The sequence below is a fragment of the Phyllobates terribilis genome, unplaced genomic scaffold, assembly GCF_046119375.1.
Source record: "Phyllobates terribilis strain yellow unplaced genomic scaffold, ASM4611937v1 Scaffold_2__4_contigs__length_985480577, whole genome shotgun sequence".
NCBI lineage: Eukaryota > Metazoa > Chordata > Amphibia > Anura > Dendrobatidae > Phyllobates > Phyllobates terribilis.
The window spans coordinates 429,331,934-429,352,601 of NW_027362762.1; the positions used below are offsets into that span (position 1 = coordinate 429,331,934).

Consider the following 20,668-nt stretch of genomic DNA (forward strand, 5'->3'; position numbering starts at 1 on the left):
AATCAATCAGGGAGATATTAAATAACATGGATAGCACTAACAGCACCGGGCATAGAGAGGCAAATTGGTAGGAGAGAACTGATATGGAAGGATAGGGAGTAAATAGAAATTATATCTTATATTAACAAAAGAGTACTCAAGAGGTGACAAAAGGGGAAAAGGACAGAGTAGAAATGACACCATACCCATCCATAGGCGAATGTGAAAAAAATAAGCCTATACGTGTCTGTGGATGAAATAGAGAGAAATGTTAGTGACATGATCAAATAAAACTCAGAATCTCATAATCTCTCTTTAGTCCTTTGGGTTCTAAGTTATTCAACCTGTGGATCCAGAAGGTTTCAAGACATTTTAGAGTCTTGATCCTATGACCACCCTGTCGTGGAACAGGGACATGTTCCAGTACTTGAAACTTTAATTGCGAGATATTATGCTTCTTTTTGTCTAAGTGATAGGGTAAAGGTGGATATGTTTTACCACATCAAATGCTGGACTTGTGTTGTCATATGCGGTCTCGTATATGCTGGCTAGTTTCCCCAACATATACGAGGCCGCATGGACACTTTATGGTGTATACGTACAATGAGTCGCACGTGAGGAAACCCTGAATATTAATTCCTTCACCAGTGTCAGGATGAAAGAATTTTGTCGCCCTTCTGAATATTGCCGCACTGTGGGCAGTGTAGGCATGGATAAGTCCCTCTTTTGGGAGTATTTAGAAAGGTTTGTACCGGTAATTTCCTAACTGAACCTATGTCAGCATGGATAAGTTTATCATGTAAATTGGTGGGGAGTTTAAAGCAAGGCAAGAATGGAAGTTGGAATTCCTCTACTCTAGGATAACTGGTTTAAAGGAGATGCCCGTATCTCCGAATACTTTTGTGTATATGATACATAAAAGGATGAAATGTATGAACAAATGGTATTCGCGTACTCATCTTCTCTTTGGTTCTATTGGTCGGGATCAAAGAGGATTTAAGTAAATTAGGAGGATAGCCCCCTTGTAGGAATTTAGTTTCAACTTCATCCAATCTTTTATCCCGAGTCTGGGTATTAGAAATGGTGCGATTAACTTGACTAAATAGAGATATAGATTCTTTCGTTGATTTTGGATGACAGCTAGTGAACATTAATAAATTATTACAATCTGTTTCTCCGTAATCTCTAATCTAAAATGTCCTTTCTAAATATTTATCTTCGTGCCGTAAAAATATTTCTAATTAGCTTTATTATAAAATGCCCTACACTTCTCCCTATATAGCTAATCCTAAATGTGTTTTTTTTACAGCACTTCCTGTGACATTTCATTTGAGAGGAGACTCATACAGTATGTCATAGGAGGCTGGGGCTGCACTCACTTCCCCGCAGAGTCTATCACACATCCTGAAACAAGACTTCATCAGGGGGTGGCACTGCAGTTACTATAGGTTCTTTTATAGCCACCCTCTGAAGATGTCCTGGATTTATCCTTTGATTCTATCTCTGCCACCACATCTAACTGTGAAACAAGACTTTCTCAGGGGGTGGAGAGGGAAACAGTGAGTGATATCAGCAGAACCCACAGCTTGTAGCAGTGCCTTCAAATCAGTCGTCATTATGTAGTGGAGCTTGTGTCACTCACTGCTTCAATCTCCGGGGCCCTGACAACATCACAGAAGATGCAGCAAAGATAATAGCAGAGTGCTGGCGCTGCACTCACCTCCTCCACAGTTCTATCACCATGGATGAAGGACATCTTTAGAGTTTGGGTATGCAAGAAACTGTAGTAAATAACTGCAGCGATGCATCCTGATAATGTCCTGTTCTAGGAGGTGCAATAGACTCTGGAGCAAAGTGAGTGCAGCCCCAGCCTCCTTTGATGTTCTGTTTGAGAATCCTCTCAAACAAAACACTACAGGAAGTGCAGTAAAAAAAAAAAAGACATTTAGGAATTAACTACATAGGGAGAAGTGTAGGGCATTTTATGATAAAACTAACTACAAAAGTGGTGATTAGGATCTAAAGATAGATATTTAGAAAGGACATTTTAGGTACCGGACCAACCCTTTAAATGGACTATATGGACTGTGTGCACAACTGAACAAATACAGATAACCATTCAGTCTCAGACTATTGATTTAATAAAGGCTGGTGCCTATAAAAATAATATTATGACTTGGTCGCTAAACATTTTTCATTCTTTTTTCTGACATTACTAAGATTGCTATTCTCTGGGAGTAGAATACTAGAATAAAACATCTCTTGGGTTAGGGTTCTCGTCTGTTCATTAACTGATACAATACATTAAATGCTGGTATTTATTTCTGAATCACTAAAAATTATTTCTTTACAATTTTCTAGGAAAATCTGAGCCTTCTGATACTGAAAATAAAGGTGCAATTAACCTATGTAACATCGCTGCAGAGACTTATGAAGCAGAAATGGTGTCAGAAGATGATCTGCCATTAGAGGCATCCAATGTTGTCGGAGAAATACTAACAACAAAACAGCTGATCATCAGGCGCGGACTGGCATTATTTATATGTGTGTCCATATTGCTGATCGGGATTGCAGTCTATTTATTTCGTACAAATAGATAATGCGTAGAAGGGTTGTCTGACAATTTAATTCATGAACATGAATAGCTTTAAAATAATAAATGGTGGCATAATCACCCTTTAGCACCTCGCATGTATAGGCGCAGGTGACTCTGGAGGTCTATGTTTGCCCCAAAAATGGTGTATGCCTTGTTCAGAAGTTACCAGGAGGACTGCTGCAATCAATCAAAAGTCAGGTATCTATTGGGGTGTGGCAATGGATGTTTCGGTGATGACATGCTCTTGTAGTCAACTACCAGGGCTGCCATTCACAGAATGCAACATTCCTGGTAACAGCTGAATGGAGCAGACATGACTCCGGGAACTGGCCCAGCCCTCCAGAACCACATGCGTTGGATCCATGGGTGTGCTGAAGGGCGAGTATGCCTACGTTTATTATTTTAAAACCATTCTTGCCTAGAAAATTTATTCAAGTGTTGGACAACCCCTTTAAAGTGTACCTCCTATTATATACAATAAACATTATACAGTTGTATACGAGAAATAGAAATTTGACCAAAAAAAAGGTAACTTTGCAAGCAGATTCTGCTTCTGAGTAGCAGCGAGGACTGATTGGGGTCTGTGTTGTTGGCGGCTAATACCTATTGTAGGGTTTGTACTCACTCAGCTGCAGTTGAGGTAGGCATATAAATCGATTTCATGGGAATATTTATTTATACTGCATAAACCGCTTGGGAAGCAAAACCAAAAAAACAGCCTTTTCCGGCACAAAAGTGGAAGCACAAAGTAAAAATGTTCATACAATATTGCGGGTTGGCTCGCTCAGGTCAGTGTCCCGTTCTCAAGTCCTTAGCACAAACCAACACACTGGAGATCCACACATCTCCAGACACAAACACTGAATGAGATACTTGGTCTCCATTTTATTTACCAAACCACACCCCCGGTGTGGGGATATGTGAGCAGCCATTCCCACCCATCTCTTATGACTGCTCGTAAAACCCGGCCCTGATACGCACTATTAACCCTCTCAGCACTATACGTGCTGGAGCATGCTTTCCCGGGCTTACATCATCGAAGTTGCCAACCTCGATGATAGATATCTCCCCTCAAGGACCTGTCCAGCGGCCATCTTACACTATGCACTAAGACAAAATGTCTGTATTTTGGAGTACTCTTATCAGTACACAAGTTAGCGTTATAAAATGTAGTGTAGTTCTAATAGATATATAAGATGGAAACAGAGTAGGACACTCTAGCAGTGGTGGACTTAGCAATGGTGCAATCTGTGAAGCTGCACAGGGGCCCAGAAGATACAGGAGGCCACTTACACCTCCAAAGCAGCAAGCAGCTTCTATTACAAAGAAGATGTGCATTATGATGAGCTATTAGACTGCAAGAGGCAGGGGTCCTCTTCGGTCTGTGTCCGTCCCTGGCCCTCAGCATAGACCTCATTGATCCATGCTGCTATTTAGAAGCCGAATCTGCTATACAATATGTATAGAAAAACAATTATTGTACCCAGTGCTGCACTACAATAGTTTATCTTCCCAATAGGAGGTATACTTTTCAGAGCACAAGTTAGGAACTAATATATTACCGATTATTGGATACACTGGTGAGAATGTAGGAACTTCATCTCATTATTGATATAAGATCAGGGTGTAGTTCTTCCTTAATAATTAACATATTTATTTTCCATTTTAGAAAATTCAATAAATAAAAACTAGCAGAAAATATCCATCTACTGTACCAATTTTTTTTAACGTTATATAATCCAATTTCACACAATGACTAGAGACGATAGAATCAATCTGCTGCAAATCAACTTTGAGTCGAATTTCATTAAAGTCACAGGTTCAGGGAATTCAAACAATTTGCAATTAGATTTGTGTGGATTGATTAAAAAATGTCCGACATCATTTCACACATTGGCGAAGATTGCATCAGAGAGTGGGCTCACATGACTTTTGGAAAGCATTATGATCAAAAATAAAGAACATTAACTCAAATACCAATCCATCAATACATCAAAATAATGAGGTTATAGGAAACCACATAAACAGACATACCGTAAATTACAGAGACCTAGAATTTAGAAAGACATTAAATAACACAGGCGGTCCCTAAATACCACAGAGTTCTAAAACAATAAATAAACAGTCATATCAATAGATAAAGATTAATGGAGATGTAAATGACCCCCTGCAATAGAACTCACAATAGATAGATTAAATGCAGACCAAACCTACCACACTACTCAGTACACCGACGAGCATTTCACATGCAGCTTTGTCAGAGGGTACTGGGGCAGTGTCCCGAATCGACTTATAAAGTGGTTACTCACCTATAGCACACTTGAGTATTGGGCGCATGCAAACTGCCCATCGTCCCTCAATGCAGCCGGCATCCCAGAAGTTGCACTGCGCAAGATCCGATTGGACGATCGGCGAGTAGAGAGATTTGGATGACATCACGGCCCTCACGCGCGCCCAAAGGAAGCCGAAAGCTCCATATTGGAGGTGAGAAAATGCATTGGGAAATACATAGTAGTTTATTAATAAGATATAATGACGCCAACATTTTCTAATAAGATAGTTAGCTACAAAAAGAAACTGTAAATATAAAATATAAATAGGGCTATAAATATAGAAAGTATTCATGCATAATACAATCAGTATTATTATCGACATTTTGTGATCAAAGATCATTATTACATCTCTGAAAAATAATAGATATATGCAGTACAGACCAAAAGTTTGGACACACCTTCTCATTTTAAGATTTTTCTGTGTTAATTCATAGTTTTGATGCCTTAAGTGTGAATGTACAATTTTCATAGTCATGAAAATACAGAAAAATCTTTAAATGAAAAGGTGTGTCCAAAATTTTGGTCTATACTGTATATAAAAAAGAAAAACAATAAGACAAATAATAAAAATAAAAAATATAAAAAACAAAAACAAAAGAAAACACATGTAATAAGAAATATAGGATGTGAAGATTTCTCACAAATACATTCAAATAAAATAACATTTATGAATATTAAAATAATAAGAGACCAGTCATTAAATAGACCGGACAAAAAGGTACTAAGGAAAGAATAATAGAGAGTGCAAATATATAATATACTGTAGCATGTTAAAGTTTGGGCACCCCTGGTCAAAATTATTGTTATTGTGAACAGTTAAACCCTTGGAGATTTGTGTTGTGCTCAGGTAACTTTGACCAAGGTTTCAGACCTTCTTTAGCCTGCTAGGGTTATGGCTTGATCACTATCATCTTAAGGAAAAGCCAGGTGATGCAAATTTCCCAGCTTCATAAACACTCAGCCTCCTCTAATCTTTTGCCAAAAAACTGCAGCAATGGGTTCTTCTAAGCAACCTCCTAGCACTCTGAAAATAAAAATGGTGGAGGCCCACAAAGCAGGAGAAGGCTATAAGAAGATAGCAAAGTGTTTTGAAGTTGCCTTTTCCCCAATTCGAAATGTAATTAAGAAATGTCAGTTAACAGGAACAATGGAGGTCAAGATAAGGTCTGGAAGACTGCGCTAAATTTCAGTGAGAGCTGCTAGTAGAATTGCTAGATAGGCAAATCAGAACCCCCAGTTGAATGCAAAAGACCTTCAGAAAGATTTAGCAGACTCTGGAGTTATGGTACATTGTTTTACTGTTCAGAGACACCTGCACAAATATGGCCTTCATGGAAGAGTCATCAGAAGAAAACATCTCCTGCGTCCTCACCATAAAATTCACCGTCAGATGTAGGCAAAAGAACATCTAAACAAGCCTGATGCATTTTGGAAACAAGTCCTGTGGACCGATGAGTTTAAAACAGAACTCTTTGGCCACAATGATCAAAAGTATGTGTGGAGAAAAAAGGGCACAGAATTTCAGGAAAAGAACATCTCGCCAACCATTACGCATCGGGGTGGATCAATCATGCTTTGGGGTTGTGCAAATAGGGAGGACTAGAGTCTACATTGCCAATGAAATTTAATTTTATTGATACTAAATACAACAAGAAAGGAGAGTAAACAATATACATACAATTGTTTTCACAAAATGGCATAATGGGTACTTATAGAGATCAGTGAAAAGGTCAGGATTAGTGATGAGCGAGTATGTTTCTTTCGCATTCCTCATGTATTAAAGCTGTCAAACAGTCGCAAATCATGCACACGGGAGTGATTCAAACATATCACCGAGTACGCTGAAGATACTCGGTACTCGCATGAGTATACTCGCCGAAAGGGTTAACCGAACATACTCGCTCATCACTAGTCAGGATGCAATTGAGATAGTAATGTCAAGAAACAAAGATTTTTTACATCCTAAAGTATGGCCATATGAATCAAAGAGTACCTATTCATGAAAAGAATATGTGTAAGACAAAAATCAATGCATGAATGCTGCCTATTTGTTGGACATCATATAAGGTAGCACAGGTATAGCCTGGGACTCTACCCCAGCAGCTGTGCAGGGCCGCACCACACCTTTAAACTTGTTTGTGTGCCAGCCCAGCCACGTCACAGCTAGCAGACACGGCCCTGTGCGCGGCTGTGTCTGCTAAAGTGACGTCACGCAGTGCGCCCTGCACAGCTGCTTCACACTGGAGAGGAGCTGGACGGGAGCCAAGCCGGGGAAAAGTGAGTGACATGTGCTGCTTCCTAATGTAAAAATACCACTAGTGTGTGTGTGAATATATAATTGTGTTTATATATGTATGTCTGTGATATGTCTGTTTACATGTATTTTTGTGCATGTCTTCAAATATGTTTATGCCTATATGAGTCTTTGTATATGTGTGTATATGTTTGTGTGTGCGCACATTTCTGCAAACCGTATGTGTACAAGTCTGTGTGTGTATACATAACTGCATGAGCATATCTGCATGACTGCATGTGTGTGTGACTGCATGTGCATGACTGTGTCTGTGATTGACTGCACGCCTGACTGTGTGTGAGACTTCGTGTGTGTGTACAAGACTGCATGTGTGTGACTGAATGTGTGTGTGTATGTGCGTGACTGCGTGTGTGATTGCATGTGTGTGTTTGTGTGCATGACGGCGTATGTGTGCGTGACTACGTGTGCATGTTGACCAGTTTACAAAAAACAGATGTTTATCCGAGGATTATCAATAAATAGCTAACAAGTTTATCCCCTTAAAAATTCAAAATGTATTCATTTTCAATTAAAACCAAAAAGAAAACCCTCTATATTAAATAAATAAACCAAAAAACACACATAGAATATCAGAGCATATATTCAGATGTTTACAACGGTGTGTGGTGTGATATGCATGAAAAGAATGCAGCCTAATAGATGGAACTAGTTAGCTAATCAGCTGCACCCTCTGTTAAGGCTGGTGTTGTAAATACAGGGAGCAGGGAGAATTTTTGTGCTTACGGATACTGATATAGAATAAATAATCAATATATCCCTGTGTTTTTCCCTTGCCTTGTGTGGAGGTTGGGGCATTCCCATACAGGGGCATACATAGAAATCTTGGAGCCCTATAGCATAAGGTCTAATTGGGCTCCCCCCCAAAAAAAGTTAAATAATTGTCGGGGTCACAGAAGATCATATCTCACAACTTTCCAGCCTTTACAAAGTAATTTTCCTGCTGCTGAAGTCCTAGATTGCCCTTTCATTGCCCCCATTAGCCCTCCAAACAGTATAATGGCCCCCACACAGTATGATGGACCCCACACAAACTTTCACACTGTATAATTGGCTCTCTATGCAATATAATTCGCCCCCCGTGGTCCTCCATACAGTATAATATACCCCCATACTCTATTATGTATGGCCTCTCTGGCCGTCAGTGCGAGCAATGATGATGGAGGAGGGAGCATCAGCAGATGCTTCCATCCCCATCATTCGGTGTGGGCAGGTGGTGCGGGTGCTGATTGGCGGAGGGTGGGCCATAGCGGGTGCTGACATCGGCGCCCCCCGGCTCATGGGCCCCATAGTAGTGGTGTGGCCTGCCGCCATTGGTGGTACACTACTGTTCCCATTTTAAAGGGAACCTGCCACCAGAAAAAGCGCTATTAACCTGCAGATATGGGGTTAATCTGCAAGTTAATAGTGTTCTGAACCTGCCCAGCGCCTGCGCTTAGCTGAACACTGAGGGGAGAAAATTAAATTTATTCCCCCTGCAGCGTCCCGGTTTCAGTCATGTGGGGCTGTAACCACGCCCCCAGCCCTGACTGACACTAGCTCTGCATTGGGGCTGGCTCTCTGTTAGGGCCAGATGCACAGCTACAGCAGCCGCTTTGTATTCTCAGCAGTGACTCAGAGCGGTGACTGAACCCACGCCGGCGCCACACCCGTGACTGAAATCGGAACGCTGCAGAGGGAATAAAGTTAATTTTCTTCCTGCATCGTTTGGCTAAGTGCGGGCGCCGGGCAGGTTAGTAATGCTATTAACTTGTAGATTAACCCCATATCTGCTGGTTAATAGCGTTACAGTGGCAGATATCCATCCCTGATTGTGTGACGAGGAAACAGGTATACAGAAGATATACAGCACTCCATGTATGAGATGCGGTGCTCAAGCAGGGTTCCAACCCATAATTAGCATATAAGAAAAACTTGGCACTCAAAATGGATTTGTAGTGAGCAGAAGGGACGCTTATTCAGGCAATCATAAACGGTTAAACGTTTTCGGTCCTATACTAGGACCTTCATCAGAACTGTGAGAATTTTACAAAAAATAAAGATAAAGTTAAGTGACAAAAAAAACAAACAGAATATATATATTGTAAAGATTTGAGATTGTGGGTTTTAATAATCACCTAAGCAGGGTAACGATGCAACAATATTCTATCCCTTACATCCATGGTAATACAGAGTTTTCAGGTAAATGTCTAAAATACAATTGTCTCAGTCCACAAGATCCCCTTCCGGGGACAGTAGTTCCACTGCCTAGTCTATATTCACAGTCCCCAATCCTCCAGATGACAGTTAAAACGATGGAAGCATAGGTATCCAGTAGCAACAATCCTTAAGAAAGTTTAAATCCAAACAACAGATTCCACAATGGTAGCATGTTTATCCATCCTTCCAGGTCCTCAGTCTTAATACTATTCTTTTGATGTCCTTCCACACAACTCCTTGACTAAACATGTGGCTTCTCATTTCTCCCTCCCTGGGATCAGCCGCCTCCCCCTTAGACATTTGCTTTTAGCTGTAAGAATGAAAAATCTTTCAGACACTCTTCACTGGTGACTGCAGATGAGACCCCCTGTAGTGATCAGTCTACTTTTCCCATTGACACAATGGGACTAGTGGCTGTTAGAAAAATGGTTTAAGGCCCCTGAGATATTAACAAGATTAACAGAATTAACATTTACCTTTGGCAATCTCTTGTCAGGCCTTATGTATATATAAGTTCCAGCCAGCATGTCTTCCTCTGCTTACTGTCACGGAAACATTGATTCTCGAAGCTGAACACTTTACAAGTAAAATTAGCATACATAAACTGATGAGCAAGCAGAACATTAATAAAACACAGCAAGCAAATCTCTAATAACACACAATAATAAAATCAATGGAAACAGCGCTCCATGATGGAAAAGTCTCATAGTCTTTAGTAAGTAGGCAGCTCCTCACATACGGTATATACAAAATAATATACATATGCTGCTAGATTTACTGTTAAAAGGTGCTACATAAAAATACCAATAAAGTATATAGGAGAGTTTAGATTTTGATCTATGTTGAGATTTTAGAAGAAGCCACTAGGTGGTGCTCTGTTTGATATAAGTGATGCCGTGTAGTTTTATCCCAGAACCCGATAGACAAATTCTGTGCTAATTTATGGTGAGTGGTAAACAGGGTATGAAAATAAAAATAACGAGGAGAAAGCACAGAATATCAGTCGAGCATAAGAATAAAAATATCTATTCCTCTACCCATGTCAATTGCTATTATGACTAATACCATCTTCTTCTTTTTCTAAACAGAACCGATAGATACGCACTACTTTCAATCAATCCTGAGCATTTATGGTAGAATATGGAAGCACACATCACTTTTCTACGCTTTTATCTCTAAGTACCAGCTCACGCATTGAGTGCTTCCCCTAGCACCACCCATATATGAATTCCAACACAACATATCCATAATAAGCTACTGGAGCAGACATTTTTGAGCTGTAGGGGTACTGTGCACGATTCTCTAGGTGTGACATTTTTAATCAGCTTTCTCAGGGAAATTTGAAACATGGTGTTTGGGTGAAATTTATTATCAGCTTCTGTGAGAGAAATGTGTCAACAACATGCTATGTGGGTGAAATTTCTAAGCTGCTAATGTAGGGGTACTGTACCCACTGCTCTGAGGGTGAAATTAGTAAGCTCCTCATGTAGGGGTACAGTGGCCCATGTTCTGTGGGTGAAATTTTTAACTGGACTGGAAGTAGCAAGCCTCAGTCTCTGTGAGGGCACTGTTAAAATGTTTATGTTATTCCTTTACTTCCTATTTTACCATGATTATGAAAGAACCCCTTTAAATCATTTTCCTATCCACATTTGTTTGCAGGGCAATTATCCAGCTCTTACCCCCATTTAGTTTCCTTTTTTAGCTTCCGTAGCCCTGACTATGACCATTTTACACCCATTTTAAAGCACCGAAGTTCGTGTCCCCATTGATTTGTATTGGTTTAGGGTCTGGGATCAAGTTCAAAGTCGGACCAAAACCCAACTTTTTACTGACTGGTTGCTCAAAAATTGATAATTGTCCCGTGTACTATAGAACTTGGTTTATGTGAAATTTGATCCCCCTTATCCTCCATCTCCGATGTGCTATCTCAGAGTACGTCATCCACATCAACCGGAAGCAGCATTGCCTCAGCAAAGCAGCAACAGGCTCTGCTGAAAATAATTTGTTTACGAGACAAACCACACAACACGGCAGAGTTACTTAAAGGAATAACAGACCAAACAGATCTGTGATTTTTGCCGCTGAACCTCCAACCAGGCATAGTCGTGTGTGATAATGGGGGTAATCTAGTGGCGGCTGTGAAGCTTGGCAAGTTGAAACACATACCATGCTTGGCACATGTGCTCAACTTGGTAGTTCAGTGTTTTCAGAAAAGTACTCAGATTTGCCAGAACATATGGTCAAGATACGCCATGTTAGCTAGAGCTACTGTACCTCTGGTAGTGCTGCAGCAGCACTTGCAAGTGCCAGCTCACTGACTGGTGTGCAACGTAACTATGTCCACACTGCACACACTGGCAAGGCTTTGTGAGCAACAGTGGCCAGTTGTGGAATATCAGCATTCTGATCAGCTTCCACACATAACAACTGAAGAGTGGGCATGTACGTCTGGCAATTGTGTGGTGCTCCAAGACTTTGAGAACTCCACTAAAATGGTGAGCGGCGATGACTCCATCATCAGCACAACAAACCCGCTTCTGTGCCTATTTGAACAGTCGCTGCTGACAATTAAACATGAAGGTTTGCATGTAGACAAGGTGGAGATGGAGAAAGACATGAGACAGAGAGATACTACCCAGCTCAGCCTCATCTCAAGTGCTCAGCACGGATATGGTTAACAATGAGGATGTGGAAGCTGAGGGACAGGACCTGGCTGATAGCTCAAAAGAGGCTAAAACCAACACAAGCTTTGCCCCGTCTCTCTTACTTGGATGGGCTGAGGAGGGTAATGAGGAGGAAGAGATGGAGGAGAAGATGGAGAGTCGTCATCATGGTGGAGGCAGAGAAGTGTTGGCTGTAGGGACCTTGGCACATATGGCAGGCTTTATGTACTGCTGCCTTTCCCCTGACCCTAGCGTTACATTCATCTTAGCCAAAAAAGAGTACTGGTTGCTCACTGTTACACACACGCCACTGAGTTTAGATAGGGCGAGACAGGTTTCATGAATTCATTGGAATCCTGGGGGAAATGTTACTCAGGGCGACCATAGGCTGCAGCTTCTCTCAGGCACACGATAGATTCAGTTGTTGACCAGACACATCTGACAAGAGTCTTTTTCAACAGTTTAATAGTGGAATTTAATCTGAAGCACAGCCAGTGCAATTCAGGGATATTACCGCAACAATCTTTATTACAGTAAAGTTCCATAAAGCAGGCACAGTAACATCAGTCTCTTCAGTAGCAGCACAGATTAGATCTCTTGGCAGCATGCTTCAATGCATAAACAGCAGGCTTTTCCTTCACAAGGACTCACTAGTACACAGCATTCTTTATCCTGCGTGGAGATGGAGGAGGGGAGGGTTTGATGAGGGAGATGATCCCGATGACACAATTCCTTCCAGTCCTTATCGTTCTGCCTGATAATACTCCACACTGTTCGCTCACAGAGTCTATCTGACGTGTGTTTAGCTTCCCTCCTGACCTAAATTCTGTTCCCTTGCCTTTTGTGAGATACAAATCACACACCGCCTTTCTCTATGGATCCAGCTAGAACAGTAAACAACTACCCTCACAATCCTCCTGGGGCTCTGCTAACCACTTCCTGTCTCCTGTGACTGTGTTAACCCCTCTAGTTGCTGGATGCTTCTGAAGCACAACACATCCTGTCTCCTGTGATTGTGTTAACTCTTATAGTTGCTGAATGCTTTTGAAGCAACAGCACTACTTCTGCATGTCACATCACACTGCTAGACCCACGCTACAAGAAGAACTTTGCATCTCTTCTTCCTGAGGCGGAGAGGTCTTCTAAAATGGTGCTATACTAGAAGGCTATTGTGGAAAATATGTTGAAAAATTCCCATCAGATAATGCTAGTGGCAGGGGACAAGCTTCCTTGCTCAACCAAGGAGGAGAGATGAGGGAGCCAGGCACAGCAGAGGCAGGGGTACACTGTCAAAGGCCTGGACCAATTTGATGACACCTTCCCAGTGTCCACGCCCTCATGAATGGGTATTTTTGACAAGGAAGGAAAAGTTTTAAAAGATGGTCAAGCAATATCTGGCCAACCAAACCAGTGCACTCCCTAATTCCTCTGCGACCTTCAGCTACTTGGTATCAAAGCTGGACAATTGACATGAGCTGTCCCTCTATGATTTGGAGGTGTTGTGCTGCCCTGCCGCTAGCGTCTTGTCTGAGTGGATTTTTAGTGCCACAGGGGGATCATAACAGACAGTCGCTTTCGCCTTTCAAAAGAAAGTGCTGACAGGCTCACTCTAATAACAATGAACAAAGCATTGCTTAGGCCCGACTTTTACACACCAATAGATGACAGCAGCACATAAAGTGTTTTAATGTTATATTTGAATGAGGCCCGCCAGTTGTTTCCTTCTCGGGTCTATGGATGACCCTACTTATGGAACTGTTTCCTGTCTTTGCACATTGTGCTTCATGAGTGTAGGAGTACAGCAACTACACTTTGTTCACAATATTTGAATGAGGCACTACAGTTGTAATTTTTGGCAGGATTTGCACTTAGTTTATAGAATTTATGAGTCTAGGAGTACCACTGCAGGACAATTTGAACAGGATGTGTATGAAGCCCTCCTTTATGTCTAATTCAGGTTCTATCTGTAAAATCTGAGTCCCTAATTTTTGGCAGTTCTTGCTTCCTTCATAAATTACACTAAAATTTTCTATTTTTTAATAAAAAAATCAATTTTGGTTTAAGTAAATTATATATATATTTTTTAAATCCTTTTTTAATTCAGCCTTTTATACAAGTCATTATACAGGAAAAGATGTTTCTTAACATTTTTTTTCCAGTGAACTGTAATTTCTCGTCGATTTGGAATGTTTCATAGTAAGTCCTTAAAATGGAGTAAAAGTGTGACACTGTTGTTCTCTGCAGCGATCTGGGAGTCAGGCATGCTTTCAAGGGTCTTCCCCATGCTGTTCTCCTTCCAGTCAACACTTTTCCCATCCATTTGAACATTTGCACTGCCCCCCAGACCTCCTTGAAATCTCATGCACACACCTTGGTTTTAATAAAAAAATCAATTTTGGTTTAAGTAAATTATATATATATTTTTTAAATCCTTTTTTAATTCAGCCTTTTATACAAGTCATTATACAGGAAAAGATGTTTCTTAACATTTTTTTTCCAGTAAACTAATTTCTCGTCGATTTTTAATGTTTCATAGTAAGTCCTTAAAATGGAGTAAAAGTGTGACACTGTTGTTCTCTGCAGCGATCTGGGAGTCAGACATGCTTTCAAGGGTCTTCCCCATGCTGTTCTCCTTCCAGTCAACACTTTTCCCATCCATTTGAACATTTGCACTGCCCCCCAGACCTCCTTGAAATCTCATGCACACACCTTGGTTTTTGTTTGATCAGTATTTTGTGCTTTGCATGTTTTTTTGCAGTATAGAGCATGTCACTTCTTTCAGCGTTTTTTCTGCATTTTTCACCCATTGAAAGTAATGGTAAAGTGAAAAAATGCTGAAAAAACGCCTACGGTGAACATAGCTAATAGGTTTTGCTGCATATTTAGTGAAAAAAAGCAAGTACAACAATATGTGAAACTCATTTAATTTTGTGATTTTACCATCTTGTCTTTGTCACTTGAGATGGCAGCTTGGATTAGAACAGTTTAATTAAAATAGTGATGTATACACAGTAAACATTGGCTGAGCTAGGAGTGAGATTGAACAAATCATGTGGCCCAGGGAAGTGTGAAATTTAACAATGCCTGAGCAACTGAATGACAGACCATAGTTTGAAAATAAATAGTGTCCAACAAACTCAATGCACTGCCTGTGTCTTAGTTAAACTATTCCTGAACAATTCACCTCCCCCCACTGTTATATTTGAAATTCTGGTTAATATTATTTCACATATGTCTTGCATTGGTGACCTGTGTTCATGCTTCTGTGGTGGGAGCAAAGCTGAACTTTGGAATCCTGAAAAACGCACCAAAAAATGCACCAAAACATGCGGTTTTGACGCAGCTTCTTTCCTGCCAAGAGATCAGGTTTTGCTGTAGAAAAAAAAAACGCTGAAAAACGCAATGTGTGGACATAACCTTAGAGCTCAGTCATAACAAAGAGATTGCCTAAGTAAATGTCTGGATGACATTATCTTTTAGAAAGCAACATGAGCATATGAAGAGTTAGGAGGGGGGAGGTGATCATTCTGACAGATTCCCTTTGAGTGTATCAGATAGCAAAATATATACAGTAATTGTAATCATGTTATCTTGCCTTCATGCTTCATTTTTCTCCACTCTTTTCAATATGTAACTTGCAATAATATATTTGGGTCTGACACTGCTCACATCTGTAGTATTTCTCTTAAGTTAAACTAATAAAGGGAGTGTGGAATATAAAAAAAGCAAGGTTAAGAATAGCAGCGTAGCTACTGTAGATCAAATAACTCCAGTGATACATCTACACGTTGTAAGATAAACTGATGAGCCTTAAGGAACAATAAGTACAAGAATGGTGTCAAACTAGATTGCTTTGTTTGACCTAAAAGCTCCAAATTTTTTCTTTAGTAGTACAATGCGGTTACCTGACCATATTTATTTAAAGTAGCTCTTTCGACTAAAATTTTATTCTCTAAGCTTTTCTAAATATATATGTAATGGAGTATACTTGTACACTTGTACGCTCTGGTCCGTTTCTGGGTCACGTGACCTCAACCCTGACTTGTTGGATCACACGGTTTATGTGTGGTCTGGAAGTCGCCATCACAATGTAAGCTTCATGCTGAGACTCCATACATTGGAAGCTTACATTGATGGAAGTAACACCACCTCACACAGGGGTCCCTATGTGAGCCAGTAAAGGGGAAGAGCAGTCATGTGACCAAGAGGAGGATCAAAACGGTGCTGGAAACTCGGGAAGATGATGATCGGTAAGTATACTATACTATATTGCAGACATATTTAGAAAGAACCAGGAAATAAAATTTTTTACAGGATTGCTTCTTTAAACTTTTGTCAATTATCTGTCTTAAAACATTTTGACCAATTTGTGGACTATATACACATAAGTCTATATTCACATCATGGTTTAGCCACGTATCAGTGGCTTCTTTAGGGCCTACATCTGAAGCCCTGAAAAACAAGATTCGGGAGTAGCCACCGACAGGACCATTGACTTTAACGAAGCAGAGGGGGTCACTTTCTGCTATATCAAATATCATTTTCCGTAACCATTTTTTGTTGCGCACCACAGGTAGGTAGGTGGATAGTGCCAAAAATTATGTCTGACAGAAAACAAAATTAATTTGTTTGCATCTTGAAAATTCAATGGCTCTTGCAGCTGATGCGTTCAAATAGTGTTTTTCAGGTCTTCAGATGTGAGCCCCAACTGAGCCACTGACATGTGGCTAAGACATGATGTGAACATAGCCTAACATTACTTCAATAAGTTATAATTGGAGCTTAGTTTGCATTAGCGCCATGGCTTTTAGTGTAATGGATTTATTTTATGACATCTCAAAGTGACACTTATACAGAATAGCACAGCAGACAGAATCACAATGAAGCCCCAAGTGAGGCTATAAAAACACATGTGAACTGAGCCTTAATAGGGTTGTGACTTCCTTCCTTATAAAACATTTCAGAGTTATTTTCACATTTTCACATCATTAATACTTTATATTGTCAGTATATTAGTATTGTTTTAGTATAGTTTTGTGTTTTTTTGTGGTATCTTGGTTATCAATATTAAGCTTACTAAAAATCCAAAATTTATACATAGAAAGTTAAATAATAAATGTTCCACATTACAGAATGTTAGCAGTAATGTTTGTGCTCATTCTTCAGATTTTAGCAGGTTCTCCTCCCACTAAAGTTTTGCTCAAAGCATACTGCATTAACTCCACCTTTTCACAGTAAAGAGATGTTTTGTGAGTTTTATTGTTTTCCTCATTCTTTTTCTCTTCAGTAGTCTACACCATATAGTTACAACACCAGTCTTGTTAGTTTTCACATGTACAGTCAGAGATGGATGAACCTCGTGAGACCTCGCCGCTTTCAGGCAATCCAAAGGGATTTAAGAAACTCTTACATTGTTTGACAATTGATGGATTCTGTAATGAAGCAAAAGATATACTTTTGTTGGCCATACCTGTTGTAAGTAGTGATTTAACATACTTTGTATACATCTACTAGTACTAAGTACTATGCAGTCATGCAGAAATGAATATTCACACAGTTTTGAAGGGTCATATCTACTAACTTGCAGAATGTATAGAAATAGAATTTTGGAAATATAAAGAATTACTTCTATTAAATGTAATTTAATTGTAATATTTGCTAATATTGTATTTTTCCTACCAATGTTGTGTCTGGATAGCAGGTATTTTAGAAATGTAACATGCATAATGGTTAGTCATAAAATAAATAATATCAGCTCATCCATTTAAAGGTCCGGAGCACGGAGACCGTCAGTGCCACAGTGAGAAGCAATGATGGATTCCAGAGTCAGGATCTACAGTTAAAAACATTATTAGGTACAGGTGCATCTCACTAAATTATAATATCATCAAAAGTTAATTTATTTCAGTACAAAAGGTGAAACTCATATATTATATAGTCATTACAAACAGAGTGATCTATTTCAGGTGTTAATTTCTGTTAATGTTGATGATTATGGCTTACAGTTAGTGTTGAGCGAGCACTAAAATGCTCGGGTGCTCGAAGCTCGGGCCGAGCTCGCCGTGATACTCGGGTGCTCGACCCGAGCAACGAGCCCAATGTTAGTCTATGGGAGACTCGAGCATTTTGACGGTGGCACCCCCGGCAGTCTTTTAAAAGCCTAACAAGTGCCCAAAACGATAGTGACAGTGCTCAAATGACATGGGGACAGCATGGGGATCGCCCCAGGAAGCATTTATGACCCCCAGGTCACTGCTGTCAACAACGTGGTCAGAGGTATTAAGCCACTTTTACAGGCTCACAATAAAACGAAAGTGAAACTTTTTTCCTGTGAAATATGTTAAGGAACATCCTTTCCAGGGAAAAGACTTGTGTATAAGTTAAAATAAATGACCAAAAACAAAAATACTCCTCCACACCTTCGACTATGTTCACAAGTAGCATTTTTTATGCGTTTTTGCACTTTTGTATTGCTTTCAACTATGACAAATGCATTCACCGGGAAATGTCATTTTAACATTTTACAACCTTATCTGGCCATGAGCTGTGTGACACATGCATAAAGTGCTGAAAAGACATGGGAACAGAATGGGGAAGACCCCTGGAAGCATCTCTGACTCCCAGGTCACTGTCTAAAAGTGTGCCCATCATAAGTGATCCTTGCCGCATCAGAAGATGCAGACTTGCAACTATCCCCACGCAAGTTCTAGTCCCAGGGCAGTGTTCAATTGTACCTCCCCCATTCCTTGCAATACAAGCGCAAGTATGCAGCCTGCCACCCACCCACCCCCAGGCTGCAATGCCATACTGCTTGCTTGCTTGAACTTGAAATTGGACCTTTTAGGCATGTGGAGGCGGAATCTGGCCACCACGTCATGGCTGTGTTGGCGGCCTGAAATCCATACTCAGTCCCCAGCCGCCCGGCGGCCGGGTGTCCATACTCAGTCCCCAGCCGCCCCGTGGCTGAGTGTCCACACGGTCCCCAGCCACCTGGGGGCAGTCGGGTGTCCATAAACTGTCCCCAGCCGCCCCCATTTCTCCTTGGAACATCCCCCCACACACTTTTCTTAGCCCGGCCTGCTTTAGGCAGCATTGGACGAGCCCACCAGAGAACCAGACTCCTCCGGTGGGCCCTGACTTCTCCATCGGTGGAGTTGAGAGTGCCAAGGTGAGGTGCATGATGATGATGACAGAAGTTAGCATCTGCTATGTTTTCTTTTAATGCAAGTGTAAGTGTGCAGCCTAGCACCCACCCACCCCCAGACTGCAATTCATACTGCTAGCTTGCACTTGAAATGGGGCCCTTTAGTTTAGAGGAGGCCGAAGCTGGCCACTACCTCATGGCTGCTTCGGCAGCGACGTATCCATACTCAGTCCCCAGCCGCCCCTATTTGTCCTGGTGTGCCTTATACATAAGATTAAGCGCGTATACCAAAACATTACATGTGCCCTCCCCAGTGCATTTAGTGGGAAGGAGAGCCTATTTCGCTGTAGTGTGTGCATGCCAAACCCCTGTTCATGGTACATGCGAAGATGCCTCCCACCTTGCACCTGTCGTTGCAGACTTGCAACTATCCCCATTCAAGTCCTTGTCCCAGGGCAGTGTTCAATTGTACCTCTCCCATTCCTTGCAATGCAAGCGCAAGTATGCAGCCTGCCATCCACCCACCCCCAGGCTGCAATACCATACTGCTTGCTTGCACTTTAAATTGGGCCTTTTAGGCATGTGGAGGCGGAATGTGGCCACCACGCCATGGCTGTGTCGGTGGCCTGGTATCCATACTCAGTCCCCAGCCGCCTGGTGGCCGGGTGTCCCCGCTTGCTCCCCAGACTCCAGGGGGTGGCCGGGTGTCCATACTCGGTCCCCAGCCACCCCTATTTGTAATGGTAACCTTTCCCACACTTTTCTTAGCCTGGCCTGCTTTAGGGCAGCATTGGCCGAGCCCACCGGACTATCAGACTCCTCCGGTGGGCCCTGGCTTCTCCATCAGGGGAGTTGAGAGTGCCAAGGTGAGGAGCATGATGAGGATGATAGAAGTTAGCATCTGCTTTGTTTTGTTGTAATGCAAGCACATGTATGTAGTAGCGGCTAGGCCTGAGGAGGTCAGCGTTTTGGCGCATATCCTACTTCCTCCGAGGATTGCTGGATGTTTTCCTGCTACTATCCAAGTTCTATGACTACCGTTAAAACAAAGCTTCAGGTGATAAATGATGGATGAGGTAGTGGCAAAGGAGAAAGAGCAGGAGGAACAGGGACCATTCACATAAATATCAGGCCAGTCAACCAGATATGTCTTGTAGGATATGTTTCTGTAACAAAAGGAGCGGTTCGGCTACACAGTTATAGGGCATACAGTGAGTGCAATGCCTACCAAAAATTTTGAGGCACTCCAATGCCCCTTGGAAATGACATGGAGGTCAGAGGGCGTTAACTAAACCTTTTTTTCCATTTATAGCAACTGGGTCTCCTGTGCACTGTTGGCCTAAGCAGTGAATGGAATGCTTTCCAAAAATTATGAGGTACTGAAATGCCCCTTACAAGAGCCATGTGTGGCACCCCAGGGGTCTGGTCACCACAGTAATA

General features: G+C 41.3%; 2 protein-coding genes across 2 annotated transcripts in view; both read left to right on the forward strand.

The window, feature by feature from the left end:
- LOC141252676 (multidrug and toxin extrusion protein 2-like) overlaps positions 1-2,579 on the forward strand; it is a 577,502-nt gene extending 574,923 nt beyond the window's left edge. Inside the window, exon 17 of the mRNA XM_073670545.1 lies at positions 2,341-2,579. Coding sequence (XP_073526646.1) covers positions 2,341-2,579 — 239 coding nt within the window. The remainder of the gene's footprint in view (positions 1-2,340) is intronic.
- A 14,851-nt stretch (positions 2,580-17,430) lies between these two features.
- LOC141246057 (multidrug and toxin extrusion protein 2-like) overlaps positions 17,431-20,668 on the forward strand; it is a 431,448-nt gene continuing 428,210 nt past the window's right edge. Inside the window, exon 1 of the mRNA XM_073669111.1 lies at positions 17,431-17,559. Within this exon, the coding sequence (XP_073525212.1) occupies positions 17,431-17,559 (129 nt within the window). The remainder of the gene's footprint in view (positions 17,560-20,668) is intronic.